This window comes from Microdochium trichocladiopsis (assembly GCF_020744255.1).
Source record: "Microdochium trichocladiopsis strain MPI-CAGE-CH-0230 chromosome Unknown B0I36scaffold_7, whole genome shotgun sequence".
Classification (NCBI taxonomy): Eukaryota; Fungi; Ascomycota; class Sordariomycetes; order Xylariales; family Microdochiaceae; genus Microdochium; species Microdochium trichocladiopsis.
Window position 1 is genome coordinate 2,863,573 of NW_025763550.1, and position 25,368 is coordinate 2,888,940.

At 56.6% G+C, this 25,368-nt stretch overlaps 5 protein-coding genes across 5 annotated transcripts; 3 read left to right on the top strand and 2 right to left on the bottom strand.

Moving 5' to 3' along the window:
- Window positions 1-2,176: 2,176 nt before the first annotated feature.
- B0I36DRAFT_351497 (uncharacterized protein) lies at window positions 2,177-3,289 on the top strand (the record flags this gene model as incomplete). Its single annotated transcript, XM_046157017.1, has 3 exons — window positions 2,177-2,347; window positions 2,745-2,849; window positions 3,020-3,289. The coding sequence occupies 3 exons, from the start codon at window positions 2,177-2,179 to the stop codon at window positions 3,287-3,289; spliced, it is 546 nt and encodes a 181-aa protein (XP_046010859.1).
- A 1,496-nt stretch (window positions 3,290-4,785) lies between these two features.
- B0I36DRAFT_365180 (uncharacterized protein) lies at window positions 4,786-5,062 on the top strand (the record flags this gene model as incomplete). The annotated part of the gene is made up of 2 exons (XM_046159101.1): window positions 4,786-4,970; window positions 5,038-5,062. 2 exons carry the CDS (start codon window positions 4,786-4,788, stop codon window positions 5,060-5,062), a joined length of 210 nt encoding a protein of 69 aa, XP_046010860.1.
- A 9,347-nt stretch (window positions 5,063-14,409) lies between these two features.
- Window positions 14,410-17,442, top strand: B0I36DRAFT_146728 (uncharacterized protein). The gene is made up of 3 exons (XM_046148454.1): window positions 14,410-15,093; window positions 15,181-17,012; window positions 17,078-17,442. The coding sequence occupies exons 1-3, from the start codon at window positions 14,832-14,834 to the stop codon at window positions 17,120-17,122; spliced, it is 2,139 nt and encodes a 712-aa protein (XP_046010861.1). The 5' UTR covers window positions 14,410-14,831; the 3' UTR covers window positions 17,123-17,442.
- A 585-nt stretch (window positions 17,443-18,027) lies between these two features.
- B0I36DRAFT_328542 (riboflavin kinase) lies at window positions 18,028-19,573 on the bottom strand. Its single transcript, XM_046154603.1, has 2 exons — window positions 18,948-19,573; window positions 18,028-18,748 (listed from the first exon to the last, which is right to left on the bottom strand). Exons 1-2 carry the CDS (start codon window positions 19,080-19,082, stop codon window positions 18,221-18,223), a joined length of 663 nt encoding a protein of 220 aa, XP_046010862.1. The 5' UTR covers window positions 19,083-19,573; the 3' UTR covers window positions 18,028-18,220.
- A 216-nt stretch (window positions 19,574-19,789) lies between these two features.
- B0I36DRAFT_328544 (uncharacterized protein) lies at window positions 19,790-24,229 on the bottom strand. Its single transcript, XM_046154604.1, has 3 exons — window positions 20,637-24,229; window positions 20,444-20,575; window positions 19,790-20,260 (listed from the first exon to the last, which is right to left on the bottom strand). The coding sequence occupies exons 1-3, from the start codon at window positions 23,877-23,879 to the stop codon at window positions 20,147-20,149; spliced, it is 3,489 nt and encodes a 1,162-aa protein (XP_046010863.1). The 5' UTR covers window positions 23,880-24,229; the 3' UTR covers window positions 19,790-20,146.
- Between the last annotated feature and the right edge of the window lie 1,139 nt (window positions 24,230-25,368).

Genomic DNA, 25,368 nt, shown 5'->3' on the forward strand with positions numbered 1-25,368 from the left:
TGATGCACTCCTCATCTCGGCTGTTTCTTCAAGAACGCAAAGGTGCTGTGGTTCGGCCCGTCCGGCAGAGGACTGCGCATGGCCTAGCCGTCGGCACAACTGGACTCGAGAGGTCGATAGCGTGAACAGGTCGCCGACGTCGAAGAAAAGGGTGTTGGGCGCAAGCTGGATCCTGCGCTCGGATGCGACGCGCGAGCAGCACGGCTGCGCGGGAGGCAAGCATGGGTCGCCCACTGAGAGGCTTTGGGTGTGGATGGCAGAGTCGAGGCGCCGGTGTAGCCGAGCATGGAAGTAGTTGCTGTCGAACAGAGACGGAGGGGCACAGAGATGATGATGCGTACTCAACTGCCGCAGCGAACTTACCTATGGGTTGGTGACGAGGACTGGTGGATGAGGCGGGATGAGGTCGCTGACGATGTCGAGACGCGGTGACGCTAGGTGGGGAGAAAGAGAAGACGCTGATGGCAGAAGGAGATCTGGGAGGGAGCGCAAGTAGCAAGAAGGAGGGACGGGCAGGGAGATTAATAGTATGAAGTGAAAGGGGTAGATGGGAGGAGGGCGACGATGGACGACGAAGAGCCCCCTGGTGGTGTGCGTGGACGTGTGAGCAGCTGGCTGTTTGGGAGAAAAAATAGTAATAATAGCGGCCCAGCAGCAGGTCTGGTCCTGGTCGGGCGAGTATGGGGGACGGACGGGGTGTGGTGGTGTGGGTGCAGCGAGGCGCGGGTGGCATGAGTGAGGGAATGATGAGGGTGCAGGCGAGGAAGCGATGCTTGCTGGCGTGCATGGTGGCAGCCAAGGGGGGCAGGCATAATGAAGCCAACGAAGTACCCAGCAGGTAGCCCGGGTGCGCTGGCAGGCGCCCTCTGGGCCTGTCCATGTGCCGGGATGCGGATCTGCTGAGCCGGCGCAAGGGTGCGTCGTGCCTGACGTAAATCCACTGGTACCCACGCCGGTACCTGCGACCTTGCGAGGGTCTCACAGTGCCAGGTTTCCAGAGCTAATTTGGGTGCCGGCCTGCTCGACGTACTTCTTTGGCCCGGCACATCGCAACTTGGGGGCAGCCCACTTGGGCAGCTCAACCCGACAGAGACAAGGGAGGCAGACCACCCCGAGGGTGCAAGACGCTCTTGTCCAGTTCGCATTTGCTCAAATGATTAATGTGCCTCTAGCGGTCCAGAAATAAGCAGTAAGGCACGTCGAGTCCTGAAACCGGAACGCAGCCTCTTCGCAATCGGCGAGGCGCAATGCTCAAGGTCAGCAGCACCTGCGGACGGCTGCGCGATAGACATGGACGGAATGGATGCCGTGGCCGCCCATCCAGGTCAGGCATGCATCGGGGTGACTACAGTGGCTGCAGTTGCGAGAATCGGCACGACGCTCTGCCGTCCGTCTCGAGTGACGAGTATGCGAAGCAAACAGGGCCCACGATGTCGAAGGTGACATATTCTGATCTCCGTGGATTCTGCGTCGACACAAATAACGGGAGCAAGCATGGCTCACCCGCTTGTCTCTCGCCCTGAACAGTGCCCCCAGGGCGGCCTCGCGGCCAAATATGCAAAAGCAGTCACTGTTTGCCCAACGCTGCTGCACCCGCAGGCACAGCGGCTCGTTTGTCTGCCGCGGGCTCGTGTTTACGTCACGCGAGAAGGGAAATGATTTTATGGGACAGCGCAAATAAGGGCAGCTTTGCAGGCGGCACCGGCACCCCGTCACTCACCAGTCGTTCAGTCCTGCCCCGGTCTCGAGTTGATTCGCCTCCATATTCGAAGCAGCAAATGGCAATGACGAGATGGGAACTCCAGCGCATTGTTTGATTCAATACGTCCCCACATGTTTCCAATGCTTGACCAGGTGCGGATCCGATCATGGGTCTTCTTGTGCCAAGATTGCATTCCTTTTGGCTTCTGGCATTTCGGCATATAGCGCATAAAGACCTAGCACCTCGCGCAGGCCAGTTAGGGAAAAGAAGCGAAGGCTGTTGCTGTCAAACAATGTCATCTGTGACTGGTCTCCATGATGGTCTCGCCAGGGGGCCCAGCATCAGAACATTGGACAGGGTCCCAGTTGAGGGCCTCAGCGCTGTCATGGTGGGCACAGGTCACACCCAAATTCCAGGAACAGGACTGAGCTAGACGGTAAGGCCGTGGATGGGTGGGGTCATGCCCCTGCCAGCATGACCGGGGACCACGAATCTGACGATCACGGCCTAGCCAGCGCAAGCAAGGCAGTCGTTGTGCAGACGATGGCAGTTGATACTGTTGAAGTGGCGGTCGCCGCCGCTGTCGACCTTAGTCATCGCTGTCACAGAGAGCTGGCCCTATACAGGCAGGTTCTGTGCGTGCAGGTCAAGTGAAACTGGGCAGCATCATCGACGTCAAGGACAGGACCCTTGACATCTGCAGGTCATCAGCCACGCGACCTACCGTTGCCACGACCCGAATACTCTGGGCACGTTTCTGATGGCGGCCCAAGGTTGATCGTTCACATAAGAAAGGTGTTTGCAGAACCATGCAACGTCCGTGGAGGGGTGTTTGAGGGCGTGTGATGGCTTTCGGCTCTGCTAATGGTTGCAAGAAATAGCATTTCAACCGGCGGGTCGAGCCCATTGTACTCGGAGGCGTACGCCTTCTTCATATAATAAGACTTATCACAATGGTGACTGATTGGGTTGATGCTGTCCCCCACGCAGGAACACAATGATGTGGTATCAAGTCCTGTAACACTCTTTTTTTTTCCTGTAGTGGGATTGCAAGATTATGCGGCCGTTTGCCCGTGATCGTGGCCGCCTAGGCGCGCGTCCATCCTCCGATGAATGCGACTGGTGGCCGCCGTTGGGCATGAAACAGGTGAGATGATGAGGAACGGACGCCCACTGCAAACACAGGAAGGATGTCAGCATTGGGGTATTTGCCGCACGAAGAAGTTTACCAGAATTTCTGCAGGGTGAGGTTTGCTTTGTCTGGAGCAATGCGATGGTGGGTGGTGCGGTGCCCAGATTTGGTCGACTATGCACTAGCGAACGTCGCCACAAAGCCTTGATGGCAGCGTCGGCGGATTGCTTATTCCTGCCGGCTTTCCGCAAGGCTTGGTTGGACTCAAGCCCGTCGCTGTCAACCCCACGGGCGATGTCCACACGATGCACCAGGCTTATGTGACGGCTGCGGAGAGTTTCATGCGGACGCGCGTGAATGAGCTTGGTGCGGTTCCTTGGAGGGACCGGGGGCCGATGAAGGATCTTGATAGCATGGTACCAACACCAGTTAGAGACGGGAGGCGTGCCACCTAGGCTCGACTTGGAAAACGGATGGGAAGGAGAGGGAGCTTCCGTCGCGGCGTCTTGCCCCTTGTGGTGAAACGGCAACGGAGCAGGGGTTGGCGGCATGAGGCCGAATGAGGAATGCTTCGAGAACGCGTCTGGAAGAGCGGGAGAAGGCTGAGCACGGCCGCTCCAGGACTCCTGGAGGCAGGGGGGAAAGGGGCTCTCACCCCTACCTAGCCTGGCGGAGGTGTCAGTTGACAAAGCCATTCATATTATCCTCGGCCCTTTGTGGATGGAATAGGACTCAGCTCCAGTCCCAGCCCAGCTCGTGCGGAAGCACCAGGACCCCTCAGGAGGTGCAGCCAGCCATGGATGGCGGGCAGGGCAGGCGGCGTCTCCGGCTGCGCCTGCCCCAAAAGCAAGCAAACAACTTTTGATGAACCCCATCTGATTGATGATGAGGTCAGGGTTCAAAAGTTGTTCAATCGCCGCCCATCAGCTCCTCGGGTTAGCGCAGGCTCATGGCCCCAAAGGTTTGATTCGAATCAGGTGCCTCAGGGCCTGCGCCTCCCCAGGCTGGTTTTGTTGCAAGTGTTGCCCCCTCTCCGGGACATGCATCACCACCTCGTCCCCCTCCCTCCCGGAGTCTTCCATGCATGCTTCCATGCAGCCACTGCCTGGGCCCCCGGTCAGTCCAACCCCCTGGAGACAATGTATTAACATGAGCAGCAGACACAGCAACGCTCCCAGCAAGCTCTGCAAGAGATGCCTACTACAGCTTTCCTCTGCCGCTCTTGTCGAGCAAGAGACAAAGGATAGTCTGCCGCGATATAGGTGACGCCACAGCGCGTCCGTCTGGCACACAATGCATACTTCGGATGCACCACGAGTCCGACCGCAAAGGCAGCCAGAATCAGACTGGGGGCGTGCCAACCCGAGTCACGACGCGGGGAACCGCCTGAGCATGCCGCGAGTGCCCTGTCCTGGCGTTGCGAGTCGTTTGGCGACAGCCATCGGCCCATGCACGACGATCCGGCCCCATCGCTTCGGCAGAAGGACATGCACGCACGCTCGCAACCGAGCGGCAGGCGCCCCTCCGCGGCGCAGCGAGGCATCTCTGAGCCCATGTCGACACGCGAGATCTTCCACCGCACGCGAGATGTTGGAAGCTCGTATACCAGCAGTGCTCCGGATCCAGTGCTCGACAACCGCCTGAGCACCATGTCCTTCATTTCCCAGCAGCTCTCCATACACCGGGGACCGTGACGTATCTGCACCACACGTCAATTACACGACCCCTGCTTAGTGCATCACCCACGGCAGCCCCCTGATTAATGCATCTCCACCCAATCCCGGCCCTGCAACCTTCCCGAAGGCTTCCATTCGTCTTGGCGTGTTTCTGTTTCGTCGCTCAAGACGCGACCCGGATTACGCACTGTGCTCCACTCGATCTTGTTTACGGAGTACCGATTCTATTAAAAGGGCTGGGCTTGGGTGACAGGCCACCGTCGCGCGCGGAAGCCATGAACCCACGCGCACTGTATGCCGTGGTGTTTGGGCGACGCATGCTGAACAACCTGACGGCCAGCATGCTCCAAAATACGCCTGTGGGAATGCCCTGCCTCAGTACGTTGTACCTCAAGATCATCAAGCAAACCTTCGACGATACATCCTCACCTACGGATGTGTTGCCGCTCATGATACAGCAGTATGCGGAGCGAAAACCCTGCCAGGCTTGCCAGGCTCGGAGGTTTCATTGACATGTCTCACATCAGAATAATATTATGGCACAGTGCGTAAGCATAGCCTGTGACAACATAGGAGGTAGGCACTGAGGTCGTTATCGTGAGACCAGGTCAAAGCATTCTTCAGCCAGAAGAGTCGCCAAACTTCAGACATAGAAGTATTGCCGCATAGCACGCTCGCTTGCAGTTACAAGAGTGTAAACAACGCCTCCAGATCCCCCAATGACGAGCAGTGAAAGCTAAACTCGCCTGGGAGGTCTAGACGGTGGCCATGCCAGAATCTGTTCTGCACCAACAGCTCATTCCAAAGACCGAACAGCATTAAAACCGCGCGCGAAATCAGTCAATTGCGAATCATCATAGAGTCACTGAGTGAGGCAAGACATTGTCCAGCAAATCGCTGGAGTATGCAATGACAACAGCTTCGACGGCAATCCACAGCAATGAACTGTGCCGTCCCTATTCTGTCAGTTCACGCTCACAGAACCTTGGTCTTTTGCGACATTCTAGCAAGCCTCCTCGATACGGACCATAGGCACAGTACATGAGGCTGGAACAAGCGAGCGATCTAGGCACACGGCTTCGTCTCCACTGCAAGCTTTGTCGTGCATCCCAGAAAGTCGGGACCTAAGGGTTCGAGAACCTCAATTTGCCCCCAAGCCTTGTGAGACATCGCGGATAGGCTGTCGTATCCCGTCGACAGTGGCAAATGCGCGGCATCGATGAAGTAATGACTTCTCAGATTGGCGAGACTGCTGTCAAATGAGACACGGATCATTCTGCTGTCATGACTCGGCAGACGGCAGTGTCTACAAGCGGACTTTTGAGGCGCGAATGCCCGCCCGTGGCCCACACGCAACGGGCCGTTGGGGAACGGGACTAGGTCCCAAAGCTCAAATGTCGACGCGCATGGACTTCGCTTCACGTGCTTGTGTCTTTTCCGAGATGCCCGAGGACTTGTGGGTGGAGGCAATGAATATCTCCACGTTGCCGACAATCTCGCCCCGAATTCGTCCTGCTGCCGTCTGTCAACGGCATGCGAGGAAAGTTTCCCACCCTCCACGCACAACAGCCATGCAACACATGAAGTTACAAAAGAGTTGTACAGTACGAACAGTGCCACATTTTGCACCTTGTTGTGACTTGCGTTTTGGAGGGCAACGCTAGGCAAAGTGAAGCAGTGCCATGACTAGCGCGTCTAGTGGTTGTCATTGGACGACGGCTTTGAGACAGCCACCTCCTGCTTTCTTTTTTCACACCCTTTTGGATGGGAGATTCGCCACCGTAGTTCTTGCTATTGGGTGAGAGGTCACAAACGATGTTTCGGCTGCGCGCGGTTCCTCTGATGGGCATATGGACTTCAGCACAGCGCGACGGTGCCTACACGGATCACGAGACTGGGCGAACAAATAGCGTGCGTGCCTACATTAAGCATGAGATTGCGCGGCTCCGGGTGACTTTGTCACCTGTTGCAGGTCTCATCAAGGATCCACAGCAGCCCGAGAACAATTGCGGCATTGTTTTGTGAAGATTTATGAGCTAATGACTAGCTCAACCAACCGGGAGCACGAGCCCATGGGCCCGTCGCTCAACTATCCGCGGGCGACACGGGTTGTGGGGAATACTTCCCGCCCATTGACGCCGTCCCCACCAGCGAAACGGTGAATCGAACCGCTCATGCGCGAGGCGAAAGAGCAAGTCCTCCTCCCCTTTTCACTTTTCCAGAGGCGGTCGGCTCATAAGGCTTGTTGTGTTGTCCCTCGGGCAGCTCGTCAGGGAAAACCCATGCGCGATGAAGCATAGCGCCACTGGGGCACTGCGTACACTGCTCACACCGGTCTCATGATATTTTACGCCGCCGAGGCGGACTGGCTTGGCTCGCTGACATGGCAGGGACCACGGTCCGGTGCACGCACCTGTGCCAGCCCTTCGGGTTCTTCCCTTCCATGGGGCTGGTGTCTATCTCGTCTCCGGTGCCCACTGTGGCTTCCGCTTGCCACTTCACTCGCCCTGCTATTCACTTAATTGGGTAGTGCGCCTGTACTTGGTCGGAGATGAACGCAGAGTAACGCGATTGGAACACTCATGACACGGCTGCCGAGACGAATCTGATCATGTCTCGGCGCCGACGGTGTCGACTGGCTTCTATTGCCAGATTGGCCGCAGACCGATGCGGCACACGCTCATGCCATAAAAGACCGTTTGGCTCGGCTTGGGGCGAGAGTCATGACCACCTCCTATCTGACGGGAACCCGTGTGACGGTGTAGGGCAACCCGCTAGCTCACCGCATATGGGGGTCGCCATAGATATTGACACGCAGAGATAAAGAGAGGAATGTTACAAGACTCCCTCCCCCACGAGCAGAGGTGCCCGGAAGTGCAGATCCCTGATCCCCCGGAAGTAAATCCTGCTCTGCCTAGAGCTAGTCGTTGCAGAATGCGGTCTGCGGAGTGTGTGGGTGGGTGGATGCACTACGACCCAGGGGGATTCAGGGGTCTTTTGTGTTTGCATTTCTCCCGACCTCCAATATTGTACGAGCCCTGGGTTTGTTGTTGTCCAAACGGGTTTGGGCGTGCCGCAGCATCTCGTGTGCCCAACGGCCAGCAGCCAACAGAGGCTAGACGAGGGATAGGGTAACAGGCAGCGGTTATTACCTTGCTTTTTTGATCAGGGCAGGACTTTGCCCCAAAGTGAAAAAACGTGCGCGCGGCCTGTTTGCTTGCAAGGATGACTGCCGGGACTTGTCATTCTTGCACGCTCCAGCAGTAACGCTGCAGAAATTCCCCCTTTTGAAGAAGGCAAACATACTCTTATGCAGACGTCGGGAGACCTTTTCCTTTCCCCCCTGTGCACTTGGGAACCCGTCTGGCCAGGATCGAAAAACTTTCCCAGCCAGACAGGTCGATCGGGTTTGGGGTCTTTTTGATCGATGTAGGCTGATTTGACTTTTTTACCGCGCGAAATCAAGTGAGACTTACGGATGTGGGAAGAGCCCAAACACCAACACCGACCACTGCTGGGCTTGAGAGGTTTTGGAACCCCTCCCTCCCCCCTGGCACATTCGCTGGACCCTGCCCCGTGGACTGAAGAGATAGGGCTCGCTGCCAGGGCGGGCGGCGGCAAAGAGGTGTGCTGTGGTCTTCTTATTGGGTTGTGACTGACGGACTGACAGGACCCCCTGACCGGTGAACAGGGAAGGGCGGCAAACTTTATTTGTACGTCTCTGTACGTCGCTGTTTGGGGGGGGACTGTGTGGTTTTGCCTTGCTGGATCGTCCCACGTCTCAACCATGGTCCCGGGAGAAAAGACAAGATCTGAGATTAGGTGTAATCAACGGGAAAAAAGGGTAATGAGAGTCTTGCGTGCATGTATGCACGTGCGTGCGTGCGTGCGTGCGTTGTGTGGGAGGGATCGGAGCATTCAACGGCCTCATCTGGGCATATTCTCCTTCGCGGCCCTCCCCCTCCCCTCCCAATGGGATCAAGGAGTTGATGTTCCCTGAACTGACCATTGGAGGAATGGGGACACACGGTGCGACGTCCGCCCCCGTGTGTGTGTGAAGCAGCTCTTGCGATGGTTGAACTGCAATACGGTTTTTTTTTTTTGGTTTTATTTGCGTGGGTATTGGTGACTTCCAGGATACATGGTTCAGTAATTCTTGGGCACGAAATTGGGCATGATTTGTTTTGACTTCCTCTCCTCGTAGATATTCTCGGACGGGCAAAAGTGTATCAGTATTTGCCGCGTGTCTTGGGGGTTGCGAGTCAAGAGTCATGGGGTCCCCCGGGGACCCTGAAGCAAGAACAAGCGCGTACCCGCGATATCCGGGTCGATGAGCTATTGTTGTCACGCCGGCGCACCCGATGATTTGGAGGGAGTAAGAGTGAGAGTGAGAGAAAAGACAAGTAGTGAAGACCCTGGCCTGGTCACGAGATGGTACAACGGATGTCCCCGTTTATGCTTTTCGCGGTCGTCCCGGCAAAATCATGACTTTGTGATTGCCGCGTGTCACCTCGGCAGGTTCCGTGCCGTGCTCCCTGTCGTCGGAGTCTTGGTAAGAGCGAAGCGAAATCGCCAAAGGGGAGGAATTAGCGAATTGCGATAATTTACAAACATGGTGTGGCGTAAATGAAAGACTTCTGTGTTCATGACCCCGAGTTGTGCTGTTGTTGGATATTGGTGCGATGGTTTATTTCTCCTGCCATCGCCATCGCCGTCCACCTGAACAGATGATCAAAGTCTTGCCGATGATATTTATTTCGCTTCAGTCATGATGAATGGGCCATCTCAACTCATATATCAGACGGATGAGATGGATCTCTGTTGGGCAGCCAAAGAAGAATTTCTTAGCTTATAGAATTAATCTGCCAAGTACGACAAGTCAATCTGTAGAGTCCGGAACCGGACATGGGCGAGCGAACTTGCAGCGCAGGCAGGATGCTGACTGAACGAGGGTCGAACCGCGGCTTTTCAATGATTGGTCTCCAGATCTATGAGTAACATGTTCTTAATTTACATGGAAAAGAAAAGTAAACAAAAAGAATCAGAAGAGAAAAAGAAATTGGTGCCTGTCCTGAAGTGACGAGGGCAGCATCTTACATCACTTAGATTCGTGGCAGGTGGCAGACATTAACCAATATCCGGTGCCCAGTGTCCATCTGCAATTCGATGATCCGCTGTCTCTGCGAGAAACCGATCAAGTCATCAGTTACGTCATTTGCTTTTCCCCCGGGACCGTGCAATTCTACGCTTCTCATTTGCCCATACGCGGAGCTCTTATCTATTCATGTATTCGGAGCCTCACTGAACACCGTCACGGGTGAACCAGCAGACTTATACTTCACGCGATGGCTGCTACTGTCCTGTGTATTCCAAGGAGAACATCTCCTCAAGACGTTCCCACACAACCTCTGACAAACCGACCACCTGAACTGAAACGACGATTCCATCAAATAATCGAATCAATGGCGCGCTTCAGCACAGAATGTAAGTCGAGAGCATCTGATAGATTTAAAGCATCCGAGCAATATTGGAGGTCCTGTCGATCCGCGAATATCAGAACCATGTCGGTTGTCACTGAGAAGCATATTGGCAAAAACACATGGAAGTATATTCCTGCTAGTTGTAAACTATTTCAATGGTATCTGCTGAGAGACGATGGGGATAGCCTGAGATTGCTCAGAAGAATAAAGTAAAATTGGTGAAAATCGTATTCGTTGTTGTACTTCTCCCCACCCAGGCTCGGGGATACAACAACCAGGAACAAAAGACCGAAAGGCAAAGGCAAACCGATTTTATTTGATAGGTCTCCAGTATCAAAGCTGCAGCGAGAAGCAGTATCCAAGGAAGTCAATTCACATGGAGGGCACACTCAAAGAAGCCATGGCTAATTGCTTTTCCTTCGACACGTGCACAGATCAAAAGGATTGTACAATTCTCGACAGGTATCTAGCCTGACTAAGCCTTGCTTGGCTACGAGTCTGTACACTCAAAGTCGAGTCTTCCCTAATGGTGCATGTTCAATTGTCGAATTTCACCGGAGGTAGTCATTCTTCGTAAAGGCGAACAACGCCACTAGAACGTTTCCGAGCCCTGTAGATTTAGCTTCTTTCATGGGTACGTGTTTGGCAGTACCCGCGAAGCTAAGAAAGACCCCTTCGCTTGAAGCATACAGAATAACAAGGCATATTGTGCCCCATATACTTGATACAGGAGCAGGTGCTCGTTAACCCGGGATCTATCGTGTGAATCAGCCACACAATGAGTACAATGCCGGGCATTTCGCGACGAGGCCAACATGTTGATAGTGAGAGAAAATCTTTCACTGCTTGAGTCTCGAACATCATTGCCCAAACTTAACACGGGATACCCACAGCCATGATCATGATATGCTATTCCCTATGACTACTGGAACATCATCCCAGAAGCCAGATGGCTTTGGTAGCAAGAGCGTGTGTACGAGTCCAAAGAGGGCGCGTGTTCTCTGAACCCGTATCAGAGCATGCCTCGGACGACTCGTGCTCAGGAAATGGCGCTGCGCCCTTACAAATTCAAAAGCCGCGGAGGTTCGGCAGCCTAGTGGGTCGTGAGCATCATGTCTCCTTGCTGGCCTGGGCTTGACCAGACGTGAACGAAGGGCCACATCACGATGTCAAGGCGCATTTTGCATGCGTGGCGCAAGGAATGGAATACCCGCCTTAGGAGCCCGATTGGACATCTCAAGTGCAACCCTCACTGCCGGCAAGACATCCCACGAGGAGGCACTAACTATTACTGGTCCGTTGTCTACATGATTTCCTGATGTAGAATGCTAGATGGCAGTTGGCCTGCCGAGGGTCCCCAAAACGTGCTCGAATGCGCTTGACGAGTCTCGCCAAGCATGTGCTCAATGGAGGGCGGTAACCCAAATCCTCATCAAGCACCGAATGGGTCGACGCAAGCAGGAGTACCACAGGATCTGCAGCAGCAGTGTTCAGGTCCGGAGCAAGGTCACGACGAACACCTTGCAGACTGACCGATCGAGTGAAGAACCACTTGTAGATGCATGAGTTAGCAGCAAGCAGGTAATATGGTGACACGATGCTCCTACCCGTTCAGCTAGGCCTGCAGAATGGGGATGCACAGTTTCGGGTTTGCATAATATTGGCTGGCTAAGTGTTACGGTTGGACACTCGGTGCTGACGGTCCAGATAGAAGCACCGCTTCATGGACTACAGTGACTAGTGGTGGTTGGAACGAGCATGATCATGATCGTGATTGGGGATATTGGGGTCGTCTGTCCAGATGGCGATGCCATGTACTGAGGTAGTTATGGCATACCTGCTCTAATCAACAGACACTCCGCAATGATAGTCTTATACTGACAGCCAGCAGGAGACCAAGCCACCAGCAAAACCACCATGCACGCTACCCTGGCAAGTAGGTCATTGTGCTCAAGCATGTGCAGATCTCCCGGTCCCCGGCGCGTGTGCGTGGAGCAGCATGGAACCGGCAGGCCAGCTGCTGCTTGCCGTGCCCTTCATCGATCATGAGAAATTGCGACGAGGCCAAGGACACTGCGCACGCCGAAGGGTTCACGGGATAATCAATGCAAGGAGCGCTTGAACTGACCATGGTGGCCATCAAAAGAGGGAGCTTGCAGACGTGGTCACGCTGACGCCACACTGCAGAGTTGCGAGGGCTGGCTGCAGGACCGCCGATCTGGCAGAGATATATTGATTGAATGAATACTGCAGCATCTCGTGTGCTGTGCGTTGCTCTGCGAAGCCCCTGGATTTACCCATCTTGCCCCATTCTGCCGCGAAGCAATCTGAGGCGCGATCCGGAGGGGATCAATATCACAAACACACGTGTCAGGTCGTCGTTGCAATTGGCGAAGGAGAGAATGCGAATTCGGGACTGAACATGGCATGGATCGCGGCGAGAAGACTGATGTTGTTTTGGGAGGATGATTGTCGTTGGGAAGCTGCCTGCCTCCGGACCTGCAGCGATCGACCGTCATTAGGGCAACCTTGAATGCTGGGTTTGGCAGCGGGGCACGTGGACACCTCCAAGGTTGCAGCACAGGATCGAGGCACTGCAGAGCACCCACGTCAGCGTGCAGAGATGACAATGCTCGCCGTCTCAGTGGACCATACAACGGCCGGCAGGGCGCGCAGGGCGCGCAGGGCGCGCAGGGGTCCGCATTGGGGCAGTGGTTTCCTGTCAGCAGCCTGTCTAGTTCGTGAGTGCGTGTGAGCAGCAGCAGGCTGACCCCGAGATGGATGCCATGCTGCCTTAGGGTATGCTAGGCGCGTGAACCCCGCAGTTTGGCCCAAGGACGTTGCTCAAAAACCAAATCGGTTGCTGCTGTTGCTTTAGAGTTGACGAGGGCCTGCTGCTTTGTGGAGGAATTCACCTCCAACATCGTCGTTGTGGTGTCGCAGTCAGGGCCCCAAGTCTCCATCACGAGGATGAGGAACCATGGAATTCCATGGCTGTGGGACTTACATTCTCGATCTGCATGCGCTCGGCCATCTGTCGTGGACCTCGGGCTGGTGCCCGTCACGCAGCCGCCCAGCCCCCCGGCCAGGGTCTTCCAGCCTCTGCGAATTGATTGCTCCATAAACGTACTTTACGGAGCACGTTTTGGCGCCTTCACGAAATCAGTTCAGAGCAGGTGGCCAGGACCCACCAGGAGCGAGCTCTGGTGCCGGTCGGGCCTGGTACCTAGCGGAAACCTTGAGAGAGCCAGGCCAGGCCAGGGAAGAGCTGTCCAGGTCGGTTGGGGAAGCCTGAGGTCGACGATGACTCGCGCGCGAGCTGCCCGCTGACGGTCCTTGCACACAACTGGCACCACGCGACGCAGAGGATTGGTGCCCGAACTGCAGGTTGCATCGCAGTGGCGGAAAGGGAGAGGAGGAGCAGGCAGCCGGCCAGATGGAAATGGCAATTACATGGTAGGGCAGCGTAGAGTGACGACGGCGAGGCCGAATGCTGAAAGAGACGCTGAGGGCGGACTTGGGTGCGCCGGCCCTGTTGGCGTGCTCCCCGTCAGGTGGTGCCGTACGCCCGCCTGGGTGTGTGCCCTGGAGGCAGGTGCGGCCCCAGCCCGGCGCTGCTCCAGGTTTTTCGCCCGCAGATCTCTCCGCCGGCGCATTTCGAGCCGGCGCTTGCCCGCCGCCGTCACCACCACCACTACCACCACGGCCTCCTCCTCCTCGCGCTGGCGATCCTCCTTCCCTCACCACCCTCGCTGTCGCCTGCCTTCTCTGCCACCGTCTCCTGGCGCCCTCCAGTCTTTACCGCAATCTCCCTGGTAGGCGGCAAGCGACATCTGCTGCGAGCCTTCATTCTTCGACATATTTGCGTGCTGCTTTTACCGCGCATCTCCCCCGATTCCAGGCTGACTTACGAGCCCTTTTGTTACCGGCCAATGCGACAGTACAGAGCGTCCAATGCGCGCCGGCTCGAGCTCCGTGGCTAGCTGCAACAGCATAAACCATCCCGCCTTTCATCCCAGTCAGACCCCTCAGTGCCTCATCCGCCGTCGCGTAACCCCATGAGCTGGGACGTCCACCGCCTCTCACCACCTGCGCACAACTCACGAGGCACACGACCAACCACCATCACGATCGGCCACCTCCTGAACCCCCACCAGGGACGGTGCCTGGCATCGGTCTTGCTGAATACGACAGGTCTCTTTCCCCCGCGATTCGTCCTTGCGCCTGCCAACCTTGCAAGGTGCCGAGCTCGACGGCGAGCAGTTCAGCCACTGTTGGACAAAGGCACGTCTCTCCGCGCCGTACAGCCTCCTCTCCCGACAGTACGGTCTGGGTCACTTCTGGGATACGAACACGCCCTCGATACTGGCTTGCCGGCGCGGACACCCGCTCGAACGCTTCCTCTCGACTGCACTATATCCGGCAACAACTGCTGGTTACACTGCAGTCTGAAGAATTTAGCGTGCGACCTGGCAGGGCCGCTTTGCTCCGTCGCAGCTCATCTGAGCTACCGATTGGCTCAAGCCCGCCCTCTATCAACAGTTGCGACTGGCTGGGCCCTGACCTCGCTTAGCTTCCGTCCCTGGCGCATGAAACTAGCGGTGGGAAGCTACATGGTGCTGGAGTCAGCCCGGCCCATCATCCAGAGCTTTGCAGCCTCGGTCTTTGCTTTCGAGGTCACCTGTGCGAGTGGGTACCGGTCAGGCCTCTCTTTCAACATCGTGCAGCTTGACAGCCTGGCTCAGTGCTTTGTGGCACAAACCCTGCGTGCGCCTTGCACATACCGTGTCGCGAAGAACCAACACGACCGGAGAATTATATATATCGGAACCTAAGACACAATGCCGGCCAATACTGAGGCGAACGGGGCGGAAGTCTCAGACGCACAGTCAGACAATGAACACGAGTATAACGGCCACGATCATTCTAGAGGCGAAGAAGACGACGACGACAGAATGGCTGGACACCAAGGCTCGCCAGACCCTGGTAACGAGAACGGGGCCGAGGCCAAGAAGAAATATGACCCAAAAGATCCCCACCGACCACGGCGGAAGAAGGCAAGGCGCGCCTGCTATGCCTGCCAAAGGGCGCATCTGACATGTGGTGAGCATCTTCCCCCAGAATATGCCGATTGACCAAAGCTCGCTTGCCTGCATCCTCTCAGGACAAACCACTGACACACCAGCGCAGGAGACGAGAGGCCGTGCCAGAGGTGCATCAAGCGTGGGCTTGCCGATGCCTGCCAGGATGGCGTCCGGAAAAAGGCCAAGTACCTACATGATGCGCCGCCGGAAGCGCTGAGGCCTGTCTTGGGTCCTACTTACAACCCCAGCGCGGCAGCTAAGCCGCAAAATGGGAGGCACCCATCGAACGCGACTGACACCAGCTACTACTCTCAACAAAGCGGCACTACACAGTCATTTCCCATGTTTACTCCATCAGCGACGAGCCAGGTCGGAGGTTTACCAGAGAACATGTCATTCAACCAGCAGTCGCCAGTGTCTCCTACATTTCAGAGCACGACAGACGGACACTCCGTGCTGGGAAGTATGTCGGCACCGCCGCCGCCAGTCTCGGCAGAAGTCTCGAACAATGGGTTTGGAGTTAGTGCACTCTTCGATCCCAGCAATCCCGCATTGTACAACTTCGACCTTGAGGCATTGAACTTTGGCAACCAGTACGGAGCCATGGAGTTTGGTATTCTGAACCAGATGTCCAATGGAGCAGCGGAGACACCGCCCCGCGAAGGGTCCATGTCTCAACCTGCGAAGACGGACGCCTCCTACGGCCCCATCTTTAGTAATGGCGGAGGCTATAATATGTACGACAACAGCTTGGGCGACAACTTCCTCAACCTGGACCAGTCGTTCTCGCAGAACAACCTCCAGCATGGATTACCTCACGCATTTGCGGTTGCAGCTGCTGGCCCTACACCCAACAGCCTGAACAGTCCTGGGACGGACAATACTGCGAGTCCACAGGCAACACCGACGGGATTCGGGTTCGAGAAGTCCCCGAAGACCACAGGGTTCCCCTCTGTCGGGATACACCCGGCGCCACAAGCAGGGCGGTCCAAGCACAAGAACGCAAATGGCACCAAGGAGAAGATTAGCACGCAAGCTTTGCTAGGCAAGCGACAGAGAGATCCGTCGTCTATCTACGAGACAGTCAAGGAGCCATATCCATACCTGACTGGATTCCACAACCTCATCGCACTTGTGCAGCGCAGATTTTCTGCGAACAAGACGCTGCGCATTGCGAAGTCCCTGGCAAGCATCAGACCATCATTTATTGCGACGACGAGGACTCTGAACAGGCAGGATCTCATCTTCATGGAGAAGTGCCTGCAGAGGACCCTGTTTGAGTACGAAGACTTCATGGGCCACTGCGCTGCACCGACGATAGTATGCCGCCGAACAGGCGAGGTCGCCGCCGTGAACAAGGAGTTCATCGCGCTTACTGGCTGGACGAAGGACGTGCTCCTGGGCAAGGAAGCCAACCGCAACGTGAACCTCGGTGGGGACTCTTCCTCACCCCAGAGTCTTGGCAATTCGGGAAAAGCCGGGTTGTCCACTCCACGCCTCAAGGGTGCACAGCCAGACACGACGGACACGAAAGGTCTTGCGGCGGCAGGTGGTGCGAACACCGATGGGGCCTCCTCGGCTCAGCCCGTCTTCATTGCCGAGTTTATGGACGATGACAGCGTGGTGCAGTTCTATGAGGACTTTGCATCTCTCGCGTTCGGAGATAGCCGGGGCCACGTGACGCGAAAGTGCCGCCTGCTCAAGTACAGGACCAAGGAGATGACCGAAAGCCTGGCATCGTTTGAGGACAAGGCGTCGCATCAGCAGCAACAACATCAGGCAAAGGATCCACGGGCAAGTATCCTCAGCAACCGTGTCTCGCGAATCGATGGTGAGCACGGCATCTCGAAGCTGGAAAAGGACGGCAAGATGGACTGCACATTCTGCTGGACCATCAAGCGTGATGTGTTTGACATTCCAATGCTTATCGTGATGAATGTGAGTTTTATCGCTGTCATACTGCCACACACAAGACAATGTACTGACATCTCGGTGCTGCACAGTTTCTTCCGTGTTATTATCGGAACCAGGACCAACTTGCCGTCTAGGCCAGCTTTTGGTCGGGGGTTTTCAAATGCAGCAGCAGCCTTTCTGCGAAATGACACACGCATGCTTGATTTTGATTTTGAGTTTTTTGTTCTTCCCTTTCCCCCCAAAGTACATATTCATTATACCCGCCGATCGAGCAGCTCGAATACCGCCAAATCGTGCATTTTGCTCTCGGGTTTCGTCTTCGCATTCTCGGATTTTGACTTGAGGGACTGGGGTCCTCTCGAGGTTGGGTTTTTCAATTGGTCTCGTCAGAATGAGAAGGGGTACTACTGCATCAGAGGAACAGAAGATGGGCTGTGGCAAAAAGGGGGCCGGATGTATATGACTTTGAGCTTGTCCTCACCGAGGTCACAAAGCTTGACCTCGACGTTTATCACGTAACTTATGCAACAATCTTGACGGCCGGTTTGGTCCGACCCCAGGTGGGCGGACCGTAAGAAAGAGATGCGTGGTCATTTTTAGACCTTTCTTGCCAGGGAGGACTTCTGTTGGGGACAAGAAAACCTGTGTGAAGGATAGTAGAATCGGAACTGGAGCTGACGCGAGAAATGATAACAGAAGGCAAGATGATGAGCCTTGATTGCTTGCTGCTGAGCTGAACCGGTACGCCCTCCGTGCTATGCGCCTATCGTCCCTCAATACCAACCAGTTGTCTTCACTCCTTCGTTGTCGCGAACCTGTGTCCTGCAATTCTCATGTCCATGCTTGAGCAAGTGGCAATCAAGAGTGCCCAACCTATGAATCGAGCCGAGGGGTACTCCTGGCCAATAGCCCGGGGCACGATTCTGATGGCCGTGATATTTTCTTCCAGTCAAGAAGCTTGCCTCACATGTCTAATTCCCAAGTCAAGGGTCCCCATGCTCGGCTCAAGTTCGCCAATATGCCTGTTGAGAAAGGGAGATACAGAAAGAGTCCTCTTGTTGCCGTCTATCTATACTTTCTTTCCGCTTGCTGCTGGCAAGTCCTAGTTGTTCGCGTTCTATCTTTTATCTCTAACCCCCTTTCCATTCCTGCGCGTTTCCTTCCTAACCCAGGCGTGGCCAACAAACGTGTCGTGCACCAGGTATTCCTTGCGTTACGGGTAACCACTATTTTTACGCTTCCAATGGCCTCACCAGCCACGACCCGTCCAGGCTGCCCGTCTCAACGACAACTTCCCCTCGTCCTACTTCTCCACTGCCCTCGCCCTCTCCCTCACGCACCACGAGGACCCCTTCCTTGGGCCTCCATGCCTCCCGGGCGAGGCTGTTCCTCGCAACCTCGCAGTCAATGTTGATGTCCTTGATGAGCGCCTCGAGGCCGCTGTAGTCGAGCTCGTCGCGGACGTAGCCCAGCAGGAGGAGCCGCATCGGAGCCGAGTAGAAGTCGGCCCGGAACCTGTGCAGCACGTGCACCTCGGCGGAGCGCACCGTGTTCTTGTAGAACGGGTTGTACCCTATCGACATGACCATCGGGTAGGTCTGGAAGGCGGTGGTGTCGCCAGTCGTTGCGGAGGAGGAGAGATCGGGGTGGCCCGCGGGCAGGGCCAGGGATGCGTAGCCAAAGTAGACGCCCGACTTTGCGTCTTCGATCCAGGGAGTCACGGCGCTGTCGACGGGCAGGTTGGCAGTAGGGATGCCGAGCTGGGTTGTTATCACAGTCATGTTAGCTCGACTGCCCCCCTCGACTGGCCCGCACGGACAGGAGCACAATCCTCAACGCAAACCCCTCCAAAACACCGGCTTGCGCTGCCCACAAACGAAAGCCTGATACCCAAAGAAAGACGAAGGACCCAAAAAGGAAATCACGCCATGCGCGTGGGAACAGGGCGAGCTTGCTTACCTCCTTCGAACCCCTCCCGAACCCGGAAATAACCGTGCCCTCCATGTGCAGCGGGAACGGCGCCTCAGGCCCGGTGTCGGCGCCTACGATGCGCGGCCGCAAGTCGCCCGACTTGGCCGTCTCTGATGTCGCCATCCTCTTGTTTATATTCCTCTTTTATATTTTTCTCGCTGGGGTTTGCTGCTGCTGCAATGACGGCGGAGGAGGGTTGTCGCGCGCGGATCTGTAGGTCTTCTCCCTACTGTTGTTCTTCTCGTAGTTTTGCGCGATGAAGTTGCACCGGGGTTTTGTCGTCGCCGTGTCGCTGCTCCTTGCGGGGAAGGAACTATGTGGTAGCCCGTGCCTGCGGTCTGGCGCTGCGGGCTAAAGGTCGTAATGATGGTGGTGGTGCTCAAGCTTATCCAGATATCGCGGGGTTGGACGCTGGCGAACCGGACGGGTGTGGAGAGCACAGTCCAGATGGAATCTGTCTCGTCTTGGAGCAAAGAGGCACAGGTGTGTGCACAGTGCTTCTGGAACGTTTCAGGAAGAGGAGGAGGAGGAGGAAGAGAGGGCAGAAAGGTCTAGTAGACGGCGCGGACAAAGGACAATGGAGCTGTCATATATGCATGGAAGGCTCGGGAACACCACCCGCTAGTCTACTCCCCTTCGAGCTCCTCCTCGAGTCGAGCTGACGCCTGATAAGCCCTGCAGAGCAAGGGCGGCGGCGTGGTGGGGTTTGACGGCAGGACCCTGGATGCGCCGGTCCCGGCCCAGGCGGGGCAGACCACATCCATGGCATGGATAAGTAAAGGCACCTTAGGGTAAGTAAGCGTACTGATGGAAAAAGCATGCAGCAGCACTCATCTGGTGCCAGCCTTGCTCGTTGTTGGCCTTGGCAATCACAAGGGCGACAAAGTCACCAACCCCAATTCTGCATGTCAAAACCATGTAAATTCTGTACTCTCGACCAGGGTATTTTCCTCCCACCTTAAAAAGACAACAACAACCAGAAGTGACTGCGCTGCTCCTCCTCAGCGAAACGGCATTCCGCATAGATACACCTCTCGCACCTCGCTACATTATATACGTCCTTCATCACCCCCCTTCCAGGTCAAAAACATCCTCTGCCGTCCGCATCATTACCAACGGACCCGGTCTTCCTCAGTCTACAGCACAAGGAAGAATGTCTTGGTGAAAGGATCCTCGCAGAACTCGGCCTAGGAACTCTGCTGCTTCGCATGTGCCATCGACTTGAGCATCTGCAGGTTACGCTGCCGCATGTCGTTGTCTATCGACTGCAGGCCCTTGAGCGTCAAGTTAGCCTGAGCGAGCTATAGTCACACAAAAACACGCGTTAGTCAACTTCGCTCTCAGCACAAGTGGGCAAGCCTACCAGCAGCATAGGCTCCAAACTAGGGAATAGGGGCAGGGCGTTACTCTTCTCGGGTCACTCGACCCGAAAAGCTCAACGGCTAGCACAATGGGGGTTGGATAGTGCATGGGGACCTGCGCACCGCGCTGATTGCTGCCGAGGAATTGTCTGGCTCCTCACCTCCTGCCGCGTCCTCGCCGTCCTTGGTGGCATCCTCGTCATCATCGTCGGCAAATCGGCTGGCCGAGAGGCCCTTCTTCGAGCCCGCAGAGGCCTGCAGGTCAGAAAGTGTCAGTGCCTTTGCTTCGTGTCTGGTTAGTGATGGCACGACGTACCTTGGCTTCGGCAATCTCGGCATCCTTGACCTTGAGCTGAGCCTCCATCTCGGCAAACCGCGACTTGACATCTGCGGCCTCCTTCTCCGCCTGCTCCCTCTTCTTCTGCTGCTCCTCCACCATGGCGGTAAAGGTCTCCGTCATGTCCTTGTAGTCGGCCTCGGCCTTCTTGCTCTTGGCCTCGGCCTCGTTGAGGTGGGCCTCGAGATCCTTCTGAGCGAGGAGGGCATCCTCCTTGGACGAGTCGACCTGGCTAAGCAAAGACTTGAGCTCCAGCTTGGCGGCATCCAGTTCCTTCTGGATGGCGCCGAGCGTCTCGGTAGACTTTGCAGATGCGCCACTGAGCTCCTCGGCATGAGCCTTTTTCAGCGCTTCCAGCTGGGCTTTCAGGCCGTCGGCAACAGAAGTGTCGGGCTTCTGGTTCTTGACAGAGTCAAGCTCGGCCATGAGCTCAACGTTGTTCATCTTGGCCTCGGCAAGCTGCTGCCGAAGCTCCTCAACATCTTGCTGGACGCTGCTGAGCTCGGCGGCCTGGCCCTTAGCCTTGGCAAGCTGGGCCTCGAGTCCAACAACTTGCTCCTGAGCGGCAACCAGGGCATCCTTGGCAGCCTCAAGCGCCTGCTCGTTCTCCTCAGAGGAGCTCTTGTACGCGGCGACAAGCTCGTTCGCGGCCGTGACGTTCTCCTCGTGCGACTTGGACAGGTCCTGCAGAGCCTTGGCGTGGCGGGCCTCCATGGTGTCAAGCGCCTCCTTGTTTGCGGCAGAAGAGTCGTTCCGCGCCGCCTCGACGGCCTCGGACTGCATCGTGATCAGCTTCTCGATCTCGGCCGCGTGAGCCTCCTCGGTCTCCTTCTTAGCAGCCTCAAGAGCAGCGGCGTGGCTGGTCTTGGCGGCCGCGAGATCAGCCTGTGCGGCAGTGAGGGCCTCCTTGAGAGCGGCGAGTTCAGTTGCGTGGCTGCTGCCCTCCGCCTCGGTCTCGGCCAGTTGCTGCGCATGGCTAGACTTGAGCTCAGCAATCAGAGACTCGGTTTTCTGGGTGTGCGCCTCGAGCTCGCTGGCATGGCTGGCCTTGAGGGCCTCGAGCTCTTTGGCCAGAGCAGCTTCGCTCTCAGCCTTGGAAATCTCAATCTGCTTGGCGTGGCTAGCCTTGAGCTCGTCGAGCTCAGCAACTTGAGCATCGCGGTCAGCCGAAGCACCGCTCTTGGCTGCCTCAATCTCCATCGCGTGGCTGGCCCGCAGTGCATCGAGGGCCTTGAGGTGCTCCTCTTCCTTAGCAGCCAACGCCTCCACGGCAGACTGGTGCGCAGTTTTCAAAGACTTAAGCTCCTCGCCGTGAGATTCCGAGGCCTTGGCGTGAGATTGGGTGAGCTCATCGAGCTTGCTTTGCAAGCCAGTGTTGCCTTCGGTGAGCTCGCTGTGCTTCGCTACAAGATCGTTGTGCTCCTCCTCAAGCACCTGGAACTTGCGTTTGAAGAAGGCGTCGCCCTTTAGGCTCTCGATCTCGTCCTCGTAGTCCTTCGAGATCTGCTGCAGCTGCTTCTCGTGCGTGGCCATGGAGGTCTTGTGCTCCTGCTTCAGCTTCTCGTACTCCTCTTGCATCTCGGTGATCTGGCCTGAGAGGCCCGCGCTTGACGTGGCGCTCTCCTTGGCCTGTGACAACTCGCCCTGCATGGCATCAAAGTCCGCTTTGAACTTGGCAAGCTCTTCCTTGGTGGCCTCGACGATGGCGAGCGATTCGGCGAGCTTGGTCTTGACCTCGGCCAGCTCAGCCTCAGCAGCCGCCAGAGCCTCCTTGTCCTTGGCCGAAGCGGCCTTGAGCTCTGCGAGCTCAGCCTCAAGCGTAGCGATCTTCTCGGAATTGGCTGCGCCCTCCCCTTCGGCATCTGCAGTGAGAGAGTCGATCTTGCTCTGCAGCGTCTCGTTGGTGGCTTTGATCTCGGCAATGGCCTTCTCCAGATCGGCAGAGGCAGTCTTACCCTGCTCCAGATCGCCCGAGTGAGCCTCCTTCAGAGCGGCAATCGCAGCTTGGTGCTCGTCCTCGAGAGCCTTCTGCAGCTCGTCGAGCTTGGTGGCATTCTCAGCCTGCGCCTTGGCAAGAGCAGCCTCGCTATCCTTGGCACCAGAGTCTCTATCGAGCTGGAGCGCGTCGAGCTTGCTCTGGAGCTCGCTGAGCTCAGTGTCTTTGCCTCCCTTCGCAGCGTTCAGCTCAGCGAGCTGCTGCTTGAACGAGGCGAGCTCCTCCTCGGTGCTCGTGAGCTTCTCCAGGGCGGAGTTGACCTGGGCATCAAGGTCTTCCTTCTCGGCGGCGTGAGCAGCCTTGAGCTCCTCGATCGCGGCCTCGTGATCCTCGGAGCTGTTATCATCCTTCGATCCGGCGCCGTTGGTAGTCGAGCTGATCCTCTCCTCGAGTTCGGCGATCTTGGAGTCGGAATCTGCAATCTGCTCCTTGAGCGAGTCGACCTCGGACTGCTTCTCGGCCAACTTGGCGTTCAATTCCTCAATCTGCTTGGAGGAAGCAGAGGGGGCAGCGCCGGAGACGGAAGGACGAGGCGCGTGCCGAGCAGTGGTCGTCGAGGCTGCAGAGGATACAGTCGAGAGCCGCTTCTTCGCGGCATCGGTAGTGCTCGCTGGCGCAGCAGTCCTGGTAGTGCTTGTTGCTGGCCGGCTGATGGTGCTGGTGCGCGAGGGTGCGGCGGTGGTGGTGGTGGTGGTAGCGGGCTTTCGCACAGTCGAGGTGGCGGTTGACGAGGTCGCGGATGGTCGGGTTGTCGTTGTTGTTGTTCTTGACGGGGATCCGAGGCTGCTGCCAGGCACGGTCGATGTGCGACGCGCCGCTGCCGAGGTCATGGTGCGCTTCTTCTCATCTTCCGAGACGGACGGCTGGGAGCGATGACTGAGGGACGATGAAGTCGCCGTGGCTGGCTTTCTCACGGTGCTGGTAGTGCCCGCCGGCGGGCGAGTGGGAGGCTTGGTCAAGCCGCTGGTGCGGGTCGTGCCGGTGGTGCCTACAGCAGAAGCCCGCGAGGTCGTTGTCGAGGTAGCAGTACCAGGGCGGCGGACGGTAGATGTCGTGGTACCAACACGCTTGGGCGCAGCGGCCTCACTCTTGGTAGTACTCGACGTAGACTTAGCCGTCGACTTGGGAGAGTCTGCCGCAGCTGTCCCCGAAGTGCCGGTGGTTTCCTCGCCCGAAAGGATAGAATCGTCAGCATGGGCGGCGTCGAAAACCTCGGCGTCAGACATGGCGGCTGCTGCTATAACGTCGTACAATCGTGTTTGCTGTTGTCGCAGGTTCTGTTAGTGGCCGAGTTCAAAACACCAATTGACATTCCGACAGCTGGGCAATAGCAGGTGATAGCGTCGCCTAGCTTGATTGGAGCTAACATAAAGGGGTTGGAGGGGTTGGGATACGACGGTGACAGAGGACGCAGGGATATGCCAGCTTGTCGGCTTCTGGCTTTGGGAGATGAGGCTGGCACCCGTGCGCTGGCTGCCATGATACTGGTCACGGAGCCCGAGGCAACCCAATGTGGTTCCCGTGACGCTCAGAGCTGTGAATTATAGGGCAGGCATTCTTACCTTCTATTCTCTAGCTCAAAATGTGATTGTTGAATGTCGTCTCAAGACGCGCTCGCGGGAATAGTCGTTCAGGGAGGGGACAAGCCGCAAGATAGCGGGCAGTCGGAAGCAGCCAAAGGAGTGACAGGGAGCTTCGTCGTAGTCCGGCGCCGATGTATGCGTGCTGGTCTCTTGGGAAGTCGTTTGTCGCCGTACAGCACTTACAACAAACCTCCAAAAGGGGGGAAAGGAGAGGAAAAGCGCGGGTGGAGGTAGAGCACCGGCAACGAGCTGTGGCGGCGGGCGGCTGGCGCGACTTGGGGGTTGCGCTACGACGACGTGCTGGAGATGACAGGTCCCCTGGTCCAAATTAATCTGGAGCTTAGCGGGCCACCGTCGCCGCCCGTCCACGAGCCGCCACACGCCCACCACCACCCACCGTTCGAGCTGCACTTGCCAGTCAATCAATGGCACGCAGCCCCGGGCTGGTGGTGGCACTTCTGAGGGCCCCTGGAAATGATCGTCTCAGCTCTCACAAGGGCCTCTCCCACAGCGAGCGGCACGATAAGGTGGTCACTTAATCTCACTGCTCACCTGATCGACTACTTACGATTCATACAGGTCCGGAAAGCAAGAAGGATACAGATGTGCATGTTGGGCAAGACTAGTCCGCCTCAGCCCGGTCACGATGCATTACTAGCTGTTCTTTGCCATCCCGGTGAGCACACCGCCGTCGCAGCTCATCGAGATGCCCCAAATGGTTGTTGAGCCTCCAAGAACTATTACAGTCCTTTGTCAATGCATGGTCTGGTTGAGCATGCGCAGCAAGCACGAGTACGACGCCATCAAGAACATGACGAAACATCGAATCAAGTCGAAACGGAACAAATTGGGGTCCCACCCAGCGGGTAGCCAAGGCCCAGAAAAAAGAACACCTGAGCAACACAATCCAGGCACCGCCGGCGCCGGATTGGCTGGAGAAACATGAGCCCTCGATTCCAACCTTAAAACGTTTCCGAAAATGATACTCCAGTCTGCCCAGGTGATTGCTCCATGTAGCGTGAAAACCTACCTGCCGCATACCTCCGTTGATCAATAGCTTCTGTTTACACACAGATGTTCCTCAACCACAGCGCCCCATTTCATGACTCAACAACCAACAAGTGGAGCTCCA

What these genes read in the sequence shown, in the direction of transcription:
- B0I36DRAFT_146728 (XM_046148454.1), top strand. Translation starts at nt 14,832, where the DNA reads ATGCCGGCCAATACTGAGGCGAACGGGGCGGAAGTCTCAGACGCACAG. An exon ending in AAGGGCGCATCTGACATGTG is followed by an intron (nt 15,094 to 15,180) that starts GTGAGCATCTTC and finishes ACACCAGCGCAG; the next exon opens with GAGACGAGAGGCCGTGCCAG. An exon ending in CAATGCTTATCGTGATGAAT is followed by an intron (nt 17,013 to 17,077) that starts GTGAGTTTTATC and finishes GGTGCTGCACAG; the next exon opens with TTTCTTCCGTGTTATTATCG.
- B0I36DRAFT_328542 (XM_046154603.1), bottom strand. Translation starts at nt 19,082, where the DNA reads ATGGCGACATCAGAGACGGCCAAGTCGGGCGACTTGCGGCCGCGCATC. An exon ending in TCGGGAGGGGTTCGAAGGAG is followed by an intron (nt 18,749 to 18,947) that starts GTAAGCAAGCTC and finishes ATAACAACCCAG; the next exon opens with CTCGGCATCCCTACTGCCAA.
- B0I36DRAFT_328544 (XM_046154604.1), bottom strand. Translation starts at nt 23,879, where the DNA reads ATGTCTGACGCCGAGGTTTTCGACGCCGCCCATGCTGACGATTCTATC. An exon ending in CCGAGATTGCCGAAGCCAAG is followed by an intron (nt 20,576 to 20,636) that starts GTACGTCGTGCC and finishes TCTGACCTGCAG; the next exon opens with GCCTCTGCGGGCTCGAAGAA. An exon ending in CCTCGGCAGCAATCAGCGCG is followed by an intron (nt 20,261 to 20,443) that starts GTGCGCAGGTCC and finishes GTGTGACTATAG; the next exon opens with CTCGCTCAGGCTAACTTGAC.